The sequence below is a fragment of the Oncorhynchus gorbuscha genome, linkage group LG23 (assembly GCF_021184085.1).
Source record: "Oncorhynchus gorbuscha isolate QuinsamMale2020 ecotype Even-year linkage group LG23, OgorEven_v1.0, whole genome shotgun sequence".
Taxonomy (NCBI): Eukaryota; Metazoa; Chordata; class Actinopteri; order Salmoniformes; family Salmonidae; genus Oncorhynchus; species Oncorhynchus gorbuscha.
In genome coordinates, this window is record NC_060195.1 from 60,948,259 (window position 1) to 60,964,030 (window position 15,772).

The 15,772-nt window shown below is 46.0% G+C and overlaps 2 protein-coding genes across 3 annotated transcripts; both read left to right on the plus strand.

The window, feature by feature from the left end:
• Positions 1-1,533: 1,533 nt before the first annotated feature.
• On the plus strand, positions 1,534-4,396 carry LOC124010848 (small ubiquitin-related modifier 3). Its single transcript, XM_046323573.1, has 4 exons — positions 1,534-1,692; positions 2,584-2,712; positions 2,849-2,920; positions 3,176-4,396. The coding sequence occupies exons 1-4, from the start codon at positions 1,672-1,674 to the stop codon at positions 3,236-3,238; spliced, it is 285 nt and encodes a 94-aa protein (XP_046179529.1). The 5' UTR covers positions 1,534-1,671; the 3' UTR covers positions 3,239-4,396.
• A 3,425-nt stretch (positions 4,397-7,821) lies between these two features.
• Positions 7,822-15,738, plus strand: LOC124011510 (thrombospondin-type laminin G domain and EAR repeat-containing protein-like). 2 transcript variants are annotated; one of them, XM_046324950.1, is made up of 12 exons: positions 7,822-7,960; positions 8,090-8,529; positions 8,653-8,746; positions 8,933-9,089; positions 9,453-9,584; positions 10,171-10,241; positions 12,917-13,078; positions 13,162-13,366; positions 13,909-14,141; positions 14,766-14,944; positions 15,037-15,138; positions 15,285-15,738. In XM_046324950.1, exons 1-12 carry the CDS (start codon positions 7,829-7,831, stop codon positions 15,436-15,438), a joined length of 2,061 nt encoding a protein of 686 aa, XP_046180906.1. In that variant the 5' UTR covers positions 7,822-7,828; the 3' UTR covers positions 15,439-15,738. The 2 variants fall into 2 exon arrangements, with proteins under 2 accessions (XP_046180906.1, XP_046180907.1); XM_046324951.1 differs by having other exon boundaries at positions 8,656-8,746.
• Positions 15,739-15,772: the final 34 nt, after the last annotated feature.

Genomic DNA, 15,772 nt, shown 5'->3' on the forward strand with positions numbered 1-15,772 from the left:
TATAGAATATACACACCTTGTACAATGAGACAAAGAATGTCAGATCTAAGTAATACATTTCTACCTGTGACAGCTTTCTCATTACATACACCAGCTACTTCCGTTAGAATCTTGTCAGGCCAAATTAAGCAATTTTCTTATTGATGTCAAGTTGTGTATTAAACTACCCTTTGTCTGTTGATTTGAGCAAATCTATTTTTACTTAAATGAAACTTTCCACGATGCAAGACTTGTCTCTTTGGATCTTTTCAACTCCTAGTTCCTCTCCCTCATATTGAGAAACCTACAACAACCATATCAGACCTGTGATCGTAACCTCAATAATAGTAGAGATAAAAATAAACAGGAATTCCTGCAGTTCTGACTCGATCTCAATATACTATTTTTATCAAGGATACGTATACTCTTTATTCAAGCATTTTCTATGAGCAGAGCCACAGAGAGAGAGAATCTTTCTGGAATTGGAACCCAGGCCTCGAGCCCTACCAATCCTTCCCTTTCTTCCTTTAAGAGAGAAATGACATGTTGACTTGGGGCGCCCCCGATTGGTCTTCAAAAGCCTTGTTTCGGGTAGACAACGAGGAGCGGAGATCCACTATCACCCCTCTACTCTCAGTTTGCTTCCATTTGGTTATTAAACGGATTATGTAATGAATACACCCCATTTCTCTATCCATTATGATGATGGAAGATTTGGCTTGATATAATTTGTATTTTACAATATTATTCTGGTACTCCCTGTACATCGCCATGTTAATACATTTTCAGAGACTCCAGTCACCCAAGTCAGACTGTTTTCTCTGCTTCCGCACGGGAAGCGGCACCGGAGCGCCAAGTCTACTAGGAGGCTCTACCCCCAAGCCATAAGACTGCTGAACAATTAATCAAATGGCCACCGGACTATTTACATTGATCCCCCCATTTGTTTTGTACACTGCTGCGCTGCTATTCGCTGTTTATTATCTATGCATAGTCACTTCACCCCTACCTACCTCGACTAACCTGTACCCCCGCACATTGACTCTGTCCGGTTCCCCTGTATATAGCCTCGTTATTTTATTGTGTTACTTTTTATTATTTTTTACTTTAGTTTATTTGGTAAATATTTTTTTAAACTCTTCTTGATCTGCAGTTGGTTAAGGGCTTGTAAGAGTACGCATTTCACGGTAAGGTCTACACTTGTATTCGGCGCATGTGACAAATAACGTTTTTTTATGTTTATTCATTATAGTTATTCACTGTGTATTTATCCCTTGTGTCAATATTTAAATGTTGTATCTTTAACTCTGCATTGTTGGAAAATGACCCGTAAATAATTATTGAATTGTAGTCTACACCTGTGGTTTACGAAGCATGTGACAAATTCAATTTGATCTGAGTGTAATGTGTGTATTTATTTGAGATTAACCAAGGTTAACCAATAGCCCTGCCTTTGGCGGGTTCTTAATGTCGCGTGGCCGAGTATTTGGCTGAATTGCGCGTCCCCGAATCCGCGTCCGAGAGAATATGTCACGTGATTCCACGAAAGCCAATCAGTGTCTGCGGAACGAGAGACCAAAGCGCGTTCCCGTGTTTGCGGAGGAGAAGACCATATAGCTTAAAGAGGTGCAAACGAAAACACAGCCAAAATTACATTTTAACCCGCAAATCCTTTAAAGAAAACCCACCAAAATGTCGGAGGAGAAACCAAAGGTAAGGCTAGTCGGCTATCAACATGTGATGGCTATTTAAGGTAATTAAAATAGTCTAATGCTGAATAGCGCCTGAAATATGCAATCAAAAATGGCCCGGTTTGCACGTTTGTCTGAATCGGCGCACTGTTTGTTTCGTAGTTAAATGAATGGAGTGCTGCCTCCGGATACGATATTTCTAAGTTGATCAGATATACAAGCTATTAGAGATGTTATGCGAAGTATTTCAACCAGAAAATATAATTGTTGAAACAAATACCACTTACATTTCGAAGTTGAATACACGGATAGCGTTAGCGGGTTTTTCTTTGTGGGAAAAAAAGACCACGCTAGCAGCTGGCTAGCTATATGCCGCAATATAAGCGGCACAAAATGTGACACAATTTGGAAGCCATATTCGAGTGATTTGGATGCATTCGCCGGCATCCACTTATTGAAATGGATAAATAACATAATTAGTTAGTTAACGCACTGTTTGTTTCTTCTAGGCCAGTAAACACGCATGGCGTTGGCCAGGCGCCGGTAAGACTAGAATTAGCTAGCTTGTTCATATCTCGTCTGTATGAAATAGTCCCTAACCACTGATACAGGATTCCATTTTTTTCTTCTCGATTTGCGGTACTAGGAAAAGCTGAACGTGGGTTTTGCTACGGATAACGCCTTGGTCTAGTAGCTGGCTGCTTCAGTCACAGCCTTCGGGTTTCGCACATTTCCCAGACCCAGTGCAACCCTAATTTTACAGACAAGACCACGACCTTGCTACACCGTCCAGAGACGTGTGAGGAGTCTTACTAGTGGTTGTACAAGTCAATTGTTTGGCTCTCCAAAACAGGCGTATTGAAGACTGAATAACTACAATGTTAATCCTTTCATTGTTGTTTGGTTGTTTCAGGAGGGCGTGAAGACTGAGAACGACCACATTAACTTAAAGGTAGCCGGTCAGGACGGCTCTGTGGTTCAGTTCAAAATCAAGAGGCACACTCCGCTCAGCAAACTGATGAAGGCCTACTGCGAACGTCAGGTCAGCACAGTCGCCAATCAGACACCTTGCCCTCCTAGGCACAGCATTGCTCAGAACTATTATCAAGAGCTGACCTGATTCCCAATACTAGAGGAATATCTGTCCCATGTATTTTTGTGTCCTCTTTCTCCTGCAGGGGCTCTCGATAAGGCAGATCAGGTTCAGGTTTGACGGACAGCCAATCAACGAGACAGACACACCTTCACAGGTACACTGCACAGACAACTGGCAGCTCTCTATATTCTTTAGAAACACCCTCTACTCACTTCTCTTGGCCTGTTCTTAATCACTCTAAAGCACAGCATCTCTGGCACCATTATCATTCTCTCAACTAAAGCACACCTGCTCTCAATGAACTTGATTGCTTTCTTGCTGTACTTCCCACTACATATCCCCCTCATGGAATCACTCTTTACTAGATCCCTCTCTCCTTCCATCTCACACGTGTTAATTCTCTCTTTAGCTGGAGATGGAGGATGAAGACACCATAGATGTTTTCCAACAGCAGACAGGCGGTCTCTGCTAAGCCCCTCCTGTTACAGTGATTGACATACCCAAACCACGCCCACTGCTCCTCTCCTCCAGTCACTTCAGCTTCTGTGTTCCTTTGTTGTTTTAAAAAAAAATGTCTGTCTCAGTTTTGTCCTGGGGTGTAGGTTTGGGATGAATTTGCCCCCTAGACACTGATTTAAGGTCAGTTGTTAGTTTACCCCATATTGGATGAGGTTAGGTTTAGGACACGATGAGCTGATCCTAGATCTGTGGTAAGGGGCGACTTCTATTTTGAGGCTTCCCCATCGGCTGTTTCCTTGATCTTATTTTAAAAGATGTCTGGCGCGTTTTTGGATGGGGGGGGGGGGGCTCCCCTCAAATGTCTGTCTTAGTCAACATTGAACGCTTTAACTGTCTTGGACAGCTTCTGGGTCTTTCCAATGCTAAGAATCATGAGTTTTGATCTAGAAACAACCCCCTACACCTAAGCCACTTGTGTAGTGTTTTGTATTTATCCAACACCGTAAATCTACACGGAGTGCCTAGGCGTTAGGGGGTGGCTTCTGGACCCTTCCAATGGTTTGACATGGGGGACGCCCTGGTTTTTCCGAGGGTGGAAACTAAGTGTGCATCTCAAGTCTCATGTTCCCTCTTTCATTAGGCACCGATCTGAACATTCAGGCCAAGGTGGATGCTGACCGTGGAATATGCTTTCACCTGTCCAGTTCTTCAGTGTCAGTTTTACGAGGAGACCCCTTGTCTCAAGGAAGCTACTTGTACTGTTGAGATGCACCCCTAGTTTTTTAGGGCAGTCAAACGGGAATATTCCCTGATACCATATGGGGCCATTTCTTTCTTTTTTCAGTGGTCAGTTCATACAGCAGCCCTGTCAGTGACTCTGCTTTCGGTGTTTGGGTGGGGGTGTAAGGCAGGAGGGAGAAGTCATCCTTGGAACACTGATACAGGGTCAGATCATTTGCATCCCCGGAATGGTTAATGTTTTGGGGGTTCCGGTTTTCTGATCCTAGGTCTGTGGTTAGGGGCTACGTCTACTTGGAGCATAAGGGGAGGGGCAGTTAAGTTCTTTACCCACATGTTTTGTCATATGGTATTTGTTTGGTTTCTCTACTGATTTGTACATTGTTTGGCGTCTTTTACTACTGTAAACAATAAATATAGTTTGTTACTCAGACTCCTTGTCACTGCTCCTCATTTAAAAATTGTATGTTCAATGTATTGTTTATAGTCGTATCTACTACCAATTGTGTATGTTGGACCCTATCCAGCACTATTTGAAAGTACTGTACTGAAATGTATTCTCAGTTGCATAAAAAGACCAGCAGGGGGTGCTACTGTCTATTGGTACAGTAGTCTGTCTCCCCATCCCTGTCTTCCCTTTCTATCAGCAGGTCCCAATTCAGCAGAAGTAAAGCGGGGACATTATCCCGAGTGCCTGTATTTGTGTGCTTGCATGTTTCTGTTCAAGCGTTTAATCATGACAAGGGCCGCTGTGATTAGATTCTTATTTGGGCCAAAGCCGTCCTTTCCTCCGGGAACCGATAAGTGGTTGAGGACTGTGTCAGTTTGTTATTAGGTGACTGGAGAAGTCTACCTCTTGTCCTTGAAGTCTTCCCATGGAGGAAGCACAAGTTAATCCTTGGAGTCTTCTCTGCCGAAATCCACTACCCTCCTTTTGAATAAGCTGCTGCTTTCTCGGAGGACCTGCATGCTTACATTTAAATACTAAATGCATTCAAATTCATTTTGACCACTTTGGACTCTTATTTTGGGATTCCTCTGTAAACAACATCCTAGGGGAGAAGGAGTATAATTGAATACAACTGCATTTGTTTTTTATCGATAATCTTTGACCGTTTTCAAAAGGAGGAGAGGACGGAGGAGAATCTCCCTCTGTTTTCAGTACATCTCTGCCTGCGGGCAGCCATCTGTCAGGATGTTAAATCACTCTGTGTGATTGGCTGATGCAGTCAGATTAAGCACAGTCGATTGATAGCCTGATGGGATAGAGAGATACAATAAGGAAGAAAGTTATCATCATGATCCTGTCAGATCCTGTAGCCTTGAAAAGAAATGGCTAGGAGAAACACTAGTCTATAGGACATCTTCCTCCTGCCCACTTATCCGCTAAAGTGCACAAACCTGCTCTTGAAGAAAAGGACAAACAGAGCAGTAAAAGTGTATAACAAAGAGTGAACGCTCCTCCTTTCTCTCCTTGGTCTGTATGGGAATAGCTATTTGAAGCCTGGGCATGGCTAAAATACACATGTACACAGACACACATTGGTCCAACCTCCCGGCTCTGCACCTGAGAGTTGTACCTAATTCCCCTCTAACAATTTTTATTACATTTTCTCAGAATGCAATATTAGAAAATCCTTTATGAGAACAGCTGTCTTACATAAACAAACTCACGTACATAGTCATCCACTCCTCAGCTACTACAATAATAAAGGTCCTAATAACAGGGCTCTTGGTTAATATGGTAATAGCTTAGCTGGTATCAAGCAGTCTATTGGTGGAGCAGAGGTCACCGGTGGTATGCATGTTTTCCAAATAATTTTTTCCCTTTTTTAAAATGACTACTTGGACTATATGGTGCTTATCTAATTTAAGGTTATTTTATAGTACAGCTCTTTATCTCTGTATCTATGGCCCAAACAACTCCACCTTAGGTATACATCTTGCTCTTTCTCACACACACACATACACACTCTCAGAAGAGTATGTGAGCAATACAGTCGGCTTCTGTTCTACTCTGTGAAATGATTGACAGACTGGTTAGTGATTTGCATGGGCCTGGTATATAAGAGAAGGGGCCGGACCAGACAGAACTAACTCATTTAGGAGCCTGCCTGTCTGCCTCGGCTGAAGTCAGATGTAGAGTAGTTTAGATCCAAGCTTCACCTTGTCATCTGGACTCTGTCTGTTGGAAGATGATCCTCTCTAAGGACCATCTCTAGACACACCTCACACTCTCTAAGGACCATCTCTAGACACACCTCACACACAAACGTACACGCTACCCCACACATACTCACACACACGCGTGTTGTAGATGAGCGTCAATTGGCGTTCGGATCAGTCACAGTGTTTGTGATTGGCTGGAGCAAGCTGGGATGTCATCGCCGATGCTGCTGTTGCCTCTGCTGCTGTTTCTCGGGTTAGGGGTCATCAACGCTGCTGCAGAGACACGGAGACCATGCAGTGGTACGTTCTATTCTGTTAAATGCACTATGATAATATCGGCGTGTGTGTGGGTGTTGTAACCTATCCGGGGACACATTTGATTGTGACACATAACATTGTACTTCCTGTCCGATAGCGGCTCTCTCAGGTTATACTGTAGAGTGGCGTTAAACACACCGCTCTTTCTTTCTCTTGTTTGCATGCAGTAGGGATGCTACTTCAAATAGTAACTCATTACATTTTCCTTGACACCCAAAAGTACTTGTTACATTTTGAATGCTTAGCAGGACAGGAAAATGGTGGTGTATGCTTTGCTTAATATAAGAAAATTGATACTTAAGTATATTTTAGCAATTACATTTAGAACTAAATACTTTTGGACATTGACTCAAGTATTATTTTACTGGGTGACTTACTTTTACTCGAGTAACTGTCTATGAATGTATCTATACTTTTACTCAAGTATGACAATTGAGTACTTTTCCCACCACAGTGTGTGTGTGTGTGTGTGTGTGTGTGTGTGTGTGTGTGTGTGTGTGTGTGTGTGTGTGTGTGTGTGTGTGTGTGTGTGTGTGTGTGTGTGTGTGTGTGTGTGTGTGTGTGTGTGTGTGTGTGTGTGTGTGTCAGAGAGATATCAGCGTGTGCGTGAGTGTTTGATGTGTTTAACTTGATTTGCCGAAACTTTGATGCAAATCACTCATGCACAGATAACTATTCCACACGTATGCACAGATCATGCCAAAAAACTACCAGACATTTCCCAGCCATCCCGTAAACCCTGACTAACCTTACCTGATATCATGAATACACAAGAAGCTCCAACACCTCATCTTGCTGCTCTCACCATCAGTTTCCCACTATTTAGGAAATGCTAACTCTCTCTTCCCCCTCTCTTTCTCTCTCTCCCTCTTTTTTACTTGCTTTCTCTCCCCCTCTCTCTCCCTTTCTTACTCTTTCTCTCCCCCTCTCTCACTTTCTTACTCTTTCTCTCCCCCTCTCTCACTTTCTTACTCTTTCTCTCCCTATCTCTCTCCCTTTCTTACTCTTTCTCTCCCCCTCTCTCTCCCTTTCTTACTCTTTCTCTCCCCCTCTCTCTCACTTTCTTACTCTTTCTCTCCCCCTCTCTCACCTTCTTACTCTTTCTCTCCCCTCTCTCACCTTATTACTCTTTCTCTCCCCCTCTCTCTCACTTTCTTACTCTTTCTCTCCCCCTCTCTCTCACTTTCTTAATCTTTCTCTCCCCCTCTCTCTCACCTTCTTACTCTTTCTCTCCCCCTCTCTCTCACCTTCTTACTCTTTCTCTCTCCCCGTAGACCTGCTTCCCCTGGACCTTCTGTCCCGTGTTCTCTCCAGGGCAGGGGAGGGGGCGAGAGGGGTAACAGGAGGGGGGGTGCATCTGATCCAGTCTGGGGGTGTGATGGGTGTCCGTCTGTCCCGTCCTCACCCTTCCCTGGACTTCCCGTCCTCCCAGCACCTCGTCAACTGTCACCTCTTCCCCAGAGAGTTCTCCATCGTCACCACCCTGAAGGTCAGCCTCGTCGCCCCTAAGGTAAGGGCCAGGGGTTAGAAACAGCATTACTGCAGGAAGTGACATCATCGATGATGTGGGGAAGGTTCAGTGTATTTTTTTTATTGCCTCTTCCCACTGTGTGATGATCTGTCTCATCCTGTCTTTCAGAAAAACGAGTACATATTTTCTGTGGTGGAGGAAAAGGAAGAAGAGGACGCAAGGATTGGAAAGAGGAAGGGGGAGACACAGGGAGGAACTGATGGAGATTGGTACAGAGAGAAGGATGGAGAACGAGGAGGGAGGGATGATGAGAGTGATGAAGAGCGGGATGGAGAGACAGATGGAGGGGGAGAAAGATTAATGGACGGAGAGAAGAGGAAGGGAAGTAGAGATGGAGAGAACAGCAACAGTCAGGGACGGCTTCTGATTGGCCTGCGGTTCTCCAGAGACAGACTCCACTTCCTGTTCAGAGGTCGCAGCGGGGGGGTCATGGCGCGCTGGGTTTTCCGAGGCATCGAATTGGCTGATGATCGCTGGCACACGTTGGTTTTAGCATTTAGTGGACACTACGCTACTCTCACTGTGGACTGCAACACACACCTGGAACTGTGAGTTGCTTTCTCTGGCTCTCCTTCTTTCGCTCTCTCTTTCTATGTATCCTTTTTCTCTGTCTGTTTGTCCGTCTGTCTGTATTACATTTCTGTAATGATGATGTCATCATATGTGTTCAGCAGGGTTCACTCCAAGTCGTTGCCCTCTGACCTTAGTGTTCAGGGTTCCAGATTCCACATCGGCAGCCGAGGGAGATGGAATGGCCAGTTCTCAGTAAGAACCAAAACACACGACAACCCTCTCTCTCTAGAACCTTTGTACACTAGATTTACACTAGTAGTAATGATGGCTTGATAAGAGTGGTTATGCCAACACTCTCCATATAACTTCCTTCTCTCTACTTCTCTCCTTTCCTTTCCTCTCTGCTCCTCCCTCCCCCTGTCCCTCCTTCCCTCCCAGGGTCTGATCAGACAGCTGGTCCTGGTGCCAGGCTCTGATGCCACCCTTCGTGTCTGCCCATCCTCCAACCCCGGGCTGGCAGAGCTGTCTGTGCCTGCGGTGCTGCTTGACCTACCACAAAAAGAGACTAGGAGTGACCTCACGCTGCCTTCATATGGTATACTGTTTCTCTCCTATTTTCACTGTCCCCTGATTTCTCTCTTTTCTCTGACTCTTTTTTTCTCTCTCCCCTGTCCTGCCTCACCCTGAACGTCTATCCCCTACTGCCCCCCTTCCCCCTCTACCCCCTCCCACACTCTACTCCCCCTCTACCCCCTTACACTCTACCCCCTCCTTCCCCCTCTACCTCCTCTCACACTCTACTCCCCCCTTCCCCCTCTACCCCCCTACACTCTACCCCCCTCCTTCCCCCTCTACCCCCTCCCACACTCTACTCCCCCTCTACCCCCCTGCACTTTACCCCCTCCTTCCCCCTCTAACCCCCTCCCACACTCTCCCTCCCTCCCCTTCTACCCCCCAGAGTCAGAGGTGCGGGTGTCTGTGGGGCTGGAGAAGTCCTGTTCCAGTTTAGTAAGAGGACAGCTGTGGTTCAACCCCATCAGGAGAGCTCTCTACCTCTGTGACGGTACACTCTGGGTCCCCATGCTGCAAGGTGGGTCCTCCACTCTCTCTCTCTCTCTCTCTCTCTCTCTCTCTGACCTCTCTCTCTCTCTCTCTCTCTCTCTCTGACCTCTCTCTCTTTGATCTCTCTCTCTGACCTCTCCATCTCTCTCTCTGACCTCTCTCTCTACTCTCTCTGACCTCTCTCTCTCTACTCTCTCTGATCTCTCTCTCTCTCGCTACTCTCTCTGACCTCTCTCTCTCTCTCTCTTTCTGACCTCTCCATCTCTCACTCTGACCTCTCTCTCTCTGACCTCTCTCTCTCTCCATCTCTCTCTGACCTCTCCATCTCTCTCTGACCTCTCTCTTTCTCTCTCTGACCTCTCCATCTCTCTCTGACCTCTCTCTTTCTCTCTGACCTCTCCATCTCTCACTCTGACCTCTCTCACTCTCTCTGACCTCTCCATCTCTCTCTGACCTCTCCATCTCTCTCTGACCTCTCTCTTTCTCTCTCTGACCTCTCCATCTCTCACTCTGACCTCCCTCTCTCTCTCTGACCTCTCCATCTCTCTCTGACCTCTCTCTTTCTCTCTCTGACCTCTCCATCTCTCTCTCTGACCTCTCCATCTCTTCTACAGAGTCCCAGAGACTAGACTATGTCTTGGAGCAGCAGGTCCTCTCCACCAGTTCAGAGACGTATGATATTGAGGTAAAACATACACTATATGTGGACATCCCTTCAAATTAGTGGATTCGGCTATTTCAGCCACACCCATGGCTGACAGGTGTATAAAATTGAGCACACAGCCATGCAATCTCCATCAACAAACATTGAAGAGCTCAGTGACTTTCAACATGGCACCATCATAGGATGCCACCTTTCCAACAAGTCCATTCTTAAAAACTCTGCCCTGCTAGAGCAGCCCCGGTTAACTGTAAGTGCTATTATTGTGAAGTGGAAGCGTCTAGGAGCAAAAGCGGCCCAGCCGCAAGCTCACTAAACCACAAGCACACAAATGGGACCGCCGAGTGCTGAAGCACGAGGTGCGTAAAAAATCATGTTTGTTCAAACTGCCTCTGGAAGCAACGTCAGCACAAGAACTGTTTGTCTGGAGCTTCATGAAATGGGGTCCATGGCAGAGCAGCCGCACACAAGCCTAAGATCACCATGCGCAGTGCCAACCATCGGCTGGAGTGGTGTAAAGGTCGACGCCTTTGGACTCTGGAGCAGTGGAAATGTGTTCCTTGGAGTGATGAATCACACTTCACCATCTGACAGTCCAACAGATGAATCTGGATTTGGTGGATGCCAGGAGAACGCTACCTGCTCCAATGCAAAGTGCCAACTGTAATGTTTGGTGGAGGAGGAATAATGGACCGGGGCTGGTTCGAGCTAGGCCCCTTAGTTCCAGTGAAGGGAAATCTTAACGCTACAGCATACAATGACATTCTAGATTATTCTGTGCTTCCAACTTTGTGGCAACAGTTTGGGGAAGGCACTTTCCTGTTTCAGCATGACAATGCCCCACGTGCACAAAGCAAGGTCTATACAGAAATGGTTTGTCAAGATCTGTGTGGAAGAACTTGAATGGCCTACACAGAGCCCTGACCTCAACCACATTCAACACCTTTGGGATGAATTGGAACGCCGACTGCGAGACAGGCCTAATCGCCAAACATCAGTGCCCGACCTCACTAATACTCTTGTGGCTGATTGGAAGTAAGCAATGTTCCAACATCTAGTAGAAAGCCTTCCCAGAAGAGTGGAGGCTGTTATAGCAGCAAAGGGGGGACCAACTCCATATTAATGCCCATGATTTTGGAATGAGATGTTCGACAAGCAGGTGTCCACATACTTCTGGTCATATATTTTCTTAATATGAATATAAACTCAGCAAAAAAGAAATGTCCTCTCACTGTCAACTGAGTTTATTTTCCTATAACTTAACATGTGACATATTTGTATGAACACAACAAGATGAGACATAAACTGAACTAACATAAGTATGAACTGAGACATAAACTGAACAAGCTCCACAGACATGTCACTAACAGAAATGGAATAATGTGTCCCTGAACAAAGGGGGGGTCAAAATCGAAAGTAACAGTCAGTATCTGTTGTGGCCATCACACTGCAATACTTAATGCAGCCATCTCCTCCTCATGGACTGCACCAGATTTGCCAGTTCTTGCTGTGAGATGTTACCCCACTCTTCTACCAAGGCACCTGCAAGTTCCCAGACATTTCTGGGAGGAATGGCCCTAGTCCTCACCTTCCGATCCAACAGGTCTGAGACGTGCTCAATGGGATTGAGATCAGGGCTCTTCGCTGGCCATGGCAGAACACTGACATTCCTGTCTTGCAGGAAATCACGCACAGAACTAGCAGTATGGCTGGTGGCATTGTCATGCTGGAGGGTCATGTCAGGATGAGCCTGCAGGAAGGGTACCACATGAGGGAGGAGGATGTCTTCCCTGTAACGCACAGCGCTGAGATTGCCTGCAATGACAACAAGCTCGGTCTGATGATGCTGTGACACAACACCCCAGACCATGACCGACCCTCCACCTCCAAATCTATCCCACTCCAGAGTACAGGCCTCGGTGTAATGCTCATTCCTTCGACGATAAACGCAAATCCGACCTGCCATACAACAGGCCTACAAGCCCTCGGTCCAGCCTCTCTCAACCTATTGCGGACATTCTGAGCACTGATGGAGGGATTGTGCGTTCCTGGTGTAACTTAGGCAGTTGTTGTTAGGCATCCTGTACCTGTCCCGCAGGTGTGATGTTCGGAAGTACCGATCCTGTGCAGGTGTTGTTACACGTGGTCTGCCACTGCGAAGATGATCAGCTGTCCGTCCTGTCTCCCTGTAGCGCTGTCTTTAGGCGTCTCACAGTACGGACATTGCAATTTATTGCCCTGGCCACATCTGCAGTCCTCATGCCTCCAGGCAGCATGCCTAAGGCACGTTCATGCAGATGAGCCTGGGCATCTTTCTTTTGGTGTTTTTCAGAGTCAGTAGAAAGGCCTCTCTAGTGTCCTAAGTTTTCATAACTGTGACCTTAATTGCCTACCGTCTGTAAGCTGTTAGTGTCTTAAAGACCGTTCCACAGGTGCATGTTCATAATTTTGGTTTGGTTTGGTTTCTGGTTCATTGAACAAGCATGGGAAACAGTGTTTAAACCATTTACAATGAATATCTGTGAAGTTATTTGGCTTTTTACGAATTATCTTTGAAGACAGGGTCCTGAAACCGGGACGTTTCTCTTTTGCTGAGCTTATTACATTTGTTTATATTAACACGTAGTTGTCGATTCAACTGGTTTTCAACGTGTCTCTCTCTCTATCGCTCTGTCTGTCCATCTGTCTGCGATGTCTAGGTGTTCAGTGTACAAGGGCTGGGTTTGATGGCAGCAATGGCCCACCGCTCCCCCTCCCTGGGCTCTGCAGTCTACCTCTGGAGAGATGGAGGCTTTCACCTTTACCAGAAGATCAGCACCCATGGAGCTCTCTCCTGGAGACACTTTACGATGGGGAAGAAGGTACAGGAAGACATCTTAGAGATGTTAAAATACACTTTGAAATACAATTGTACTTGTTCATTTGTTGATTTAACTTGTTGTAGATATTCCTGGTGGTGTCCAACTCCAGGGAGAGCACAGGGAAGGAGAAGACAGTGGAGAAAGATGAACTGTCAGTGATCTACAGGTGGAATAAAAAGACACAGAGGTTTGTTCATTACCAGGCGCTCCAGACACACTGTGCACGGGACTGGGAGGCCTTCCGCATCCAAGGACACACCTACCTCGCCGTGGCCAACCACAGACAAGGTAGGAACTGGCTACGGCCAACCACAGACAAGGTAGGAACTGGCTGCGGCCAACCACAGACAAGGTAGGAACTGGCTACGGCCAACCACAGACAAGGTAAGAACGGTCTACGGCCAACCACAGACAAGGTAGGAACTGGCTACGGCCAACCATAGACAAGGTAGGAACTGGCTACGGCCAACCACAGACAAGGTAGGAACTGGTTACGGCCAACCACAGACAAGGTAGGAACTGGCTACAGCCAAATCTTTGTAAAGCTGAAAAGACCTCGTAGAAAAGTATGTTCTACTCAGTTACGGTACATGAGCTGCACAGCAGGTTGATGGCACCTTAATTGGGGAGAACGGGTTCATAATAATGGCTGCAATGGAATAATGGAATGGTACAGAACTCATCAAACACATGGTTACCACATTTCATTTCCTCCATTCCAGACATTATTGTGAGCCGTCCTCCCCTTAGCAGCCTCCTGTGAAGAGTTGCAATACTAGTAACTCAGTTGCAATTATCTCGTCCTCTACCTACCCCCTCCCTTCCTCTAGGTAATACCAACCACACCATAGACAGTGTGGTCTACAAGTGGGACCGTGGTACGCAGCTGTTTGTACCACACCAGGCCCTGCGGACCTCTGGGGCTTACGACTGGGAGGCCTTCACGGTCGGACCCTACCACTTCCTGGCTGTGGCGAATGCGTTTGACGGACAGACCACTCACGTTGACTCGGTCATCTATGTCTGGGTGGATGGAAGTTTCCGCTTGTTTCAGACCATTAAGGTGAGGGAGATGAAGGTGAAGTAGCAGGAAGAGACAGAGTAAGGAAGAGGGGGTTGGCAAGGGGGAAGAGAGCGAGGGGGGTAGATTGGCAGAAATCCTAAAACAGCACAACCACCCACACCACGGAACTAAGAGAGGACAAAAATAGACCATGTATAGCGGGGCAGAATTTGCATGTTAGATCCAGCTTTGACAGATAACTGATAGTGAATCAGACATTTGACTGGAAACACATGTGAGGTGAAGTTGACTGACAGGCAGACTGAAACCACAAAAAGACTCAGCTTTGATTGGGAGGGAATTCCAGTGTTGGCATTATTCTATGGTCTATGGGCTTTCTTTAATTTCTGTCTGTCTGTCTGTCTGTCTGTCTGTCTGTCTGTCTGTCTGTCTGTCTGTCTGTCTGTCTGTCTGTCTGTCTGTCTGTCTGTCTGTCTGTCTGTCTGTCTGTCTGTCTGTCTGTCTGTCTGTCTGTCTGTCTGTCTGTCTGTCTGTCTGTCTGTCTGTCTGTCTGTCTGTCTGTCTGTCTGTCTGTCTGTCTGTCTGTCTGTCTGTCTGTCTGTCTGTCTGTCTGTCTGTCTGTCTGTCTATGTCTCTATGTCTCTATGTCTCTCTGTCTCTCAGACGTTCTGTGCCACAGACTGGGAGATGTTCCAGATTGGCGGCAGGGTCTTCCTGGTGGTTGCTAACGGACACCAACTCCATGGCAATGGCCCCGGTCGCTATGCCATCAACTCGACCATCTACGAGCTGGACATGAGCTCTCAGCTGTTCCTGCGTTTTCAGGACATAGTCACATACAGGTACACATGCACCTTCATACAGGTCCACATTTCCCCCACCTCTCCTCTCTCTTCCTTCCCTCTCTCATTTCTCGATCTGTCTCCCCCTTCAGTGCTGTTGACTGGGAGTTCTTCACAGTAGGAGAGGAGAGTTACCTGGTTGTTGCAAACTCCTTTGATGGAGAGTCTCACTCTCTGAACAGCATTATCTACAGGTATTCACATGAATACACGAGAATTGGTCATGGTGCTATAATTGAATGGGTGATATGTGAATTTACGAATATTATGGTGATGTGTTATAAACTCATCATTATCACGATTTGTGTTTTGAACTTGAACGTGATATGGATGAGCGCAGGTGGCAGGGATATGAGGGGTTTGTTCCCATTCACCGGCTTCCCACCATCGGATGCAGCGACTGGGAATTCTTTACTTCCGGAGAGGATTCTTATCTGATCTACTCCAGCGCCACAGCACCTCTCTCCAAAGTCTTCCGTCTGAAAACACACTGACACGTGACACAATGTCATATCAGGGACAACATGGAGAAACATACAAAATGAAATCTCAACTGATGTAATAATGAATGTTACATTATGTTGTTGTACTTGGGCCACATTTGCAGAGAAAGAGAGTGTATTAGTAGGTACACATTTTTGTGTATAAGTACTGTATATAACTTTAACATTAGTCATATTTGTTGCCTATAATTTTGTGAAAATTATTTATTGAGGTAATACAAATGTGTAAAAAAATACATTATGTTTCATTTGTGTCTTACTGCAAATTATACCGCTTATTTATTTATTATTTATTTATTTTTTCACCTTTATTTAACCAGGTTGG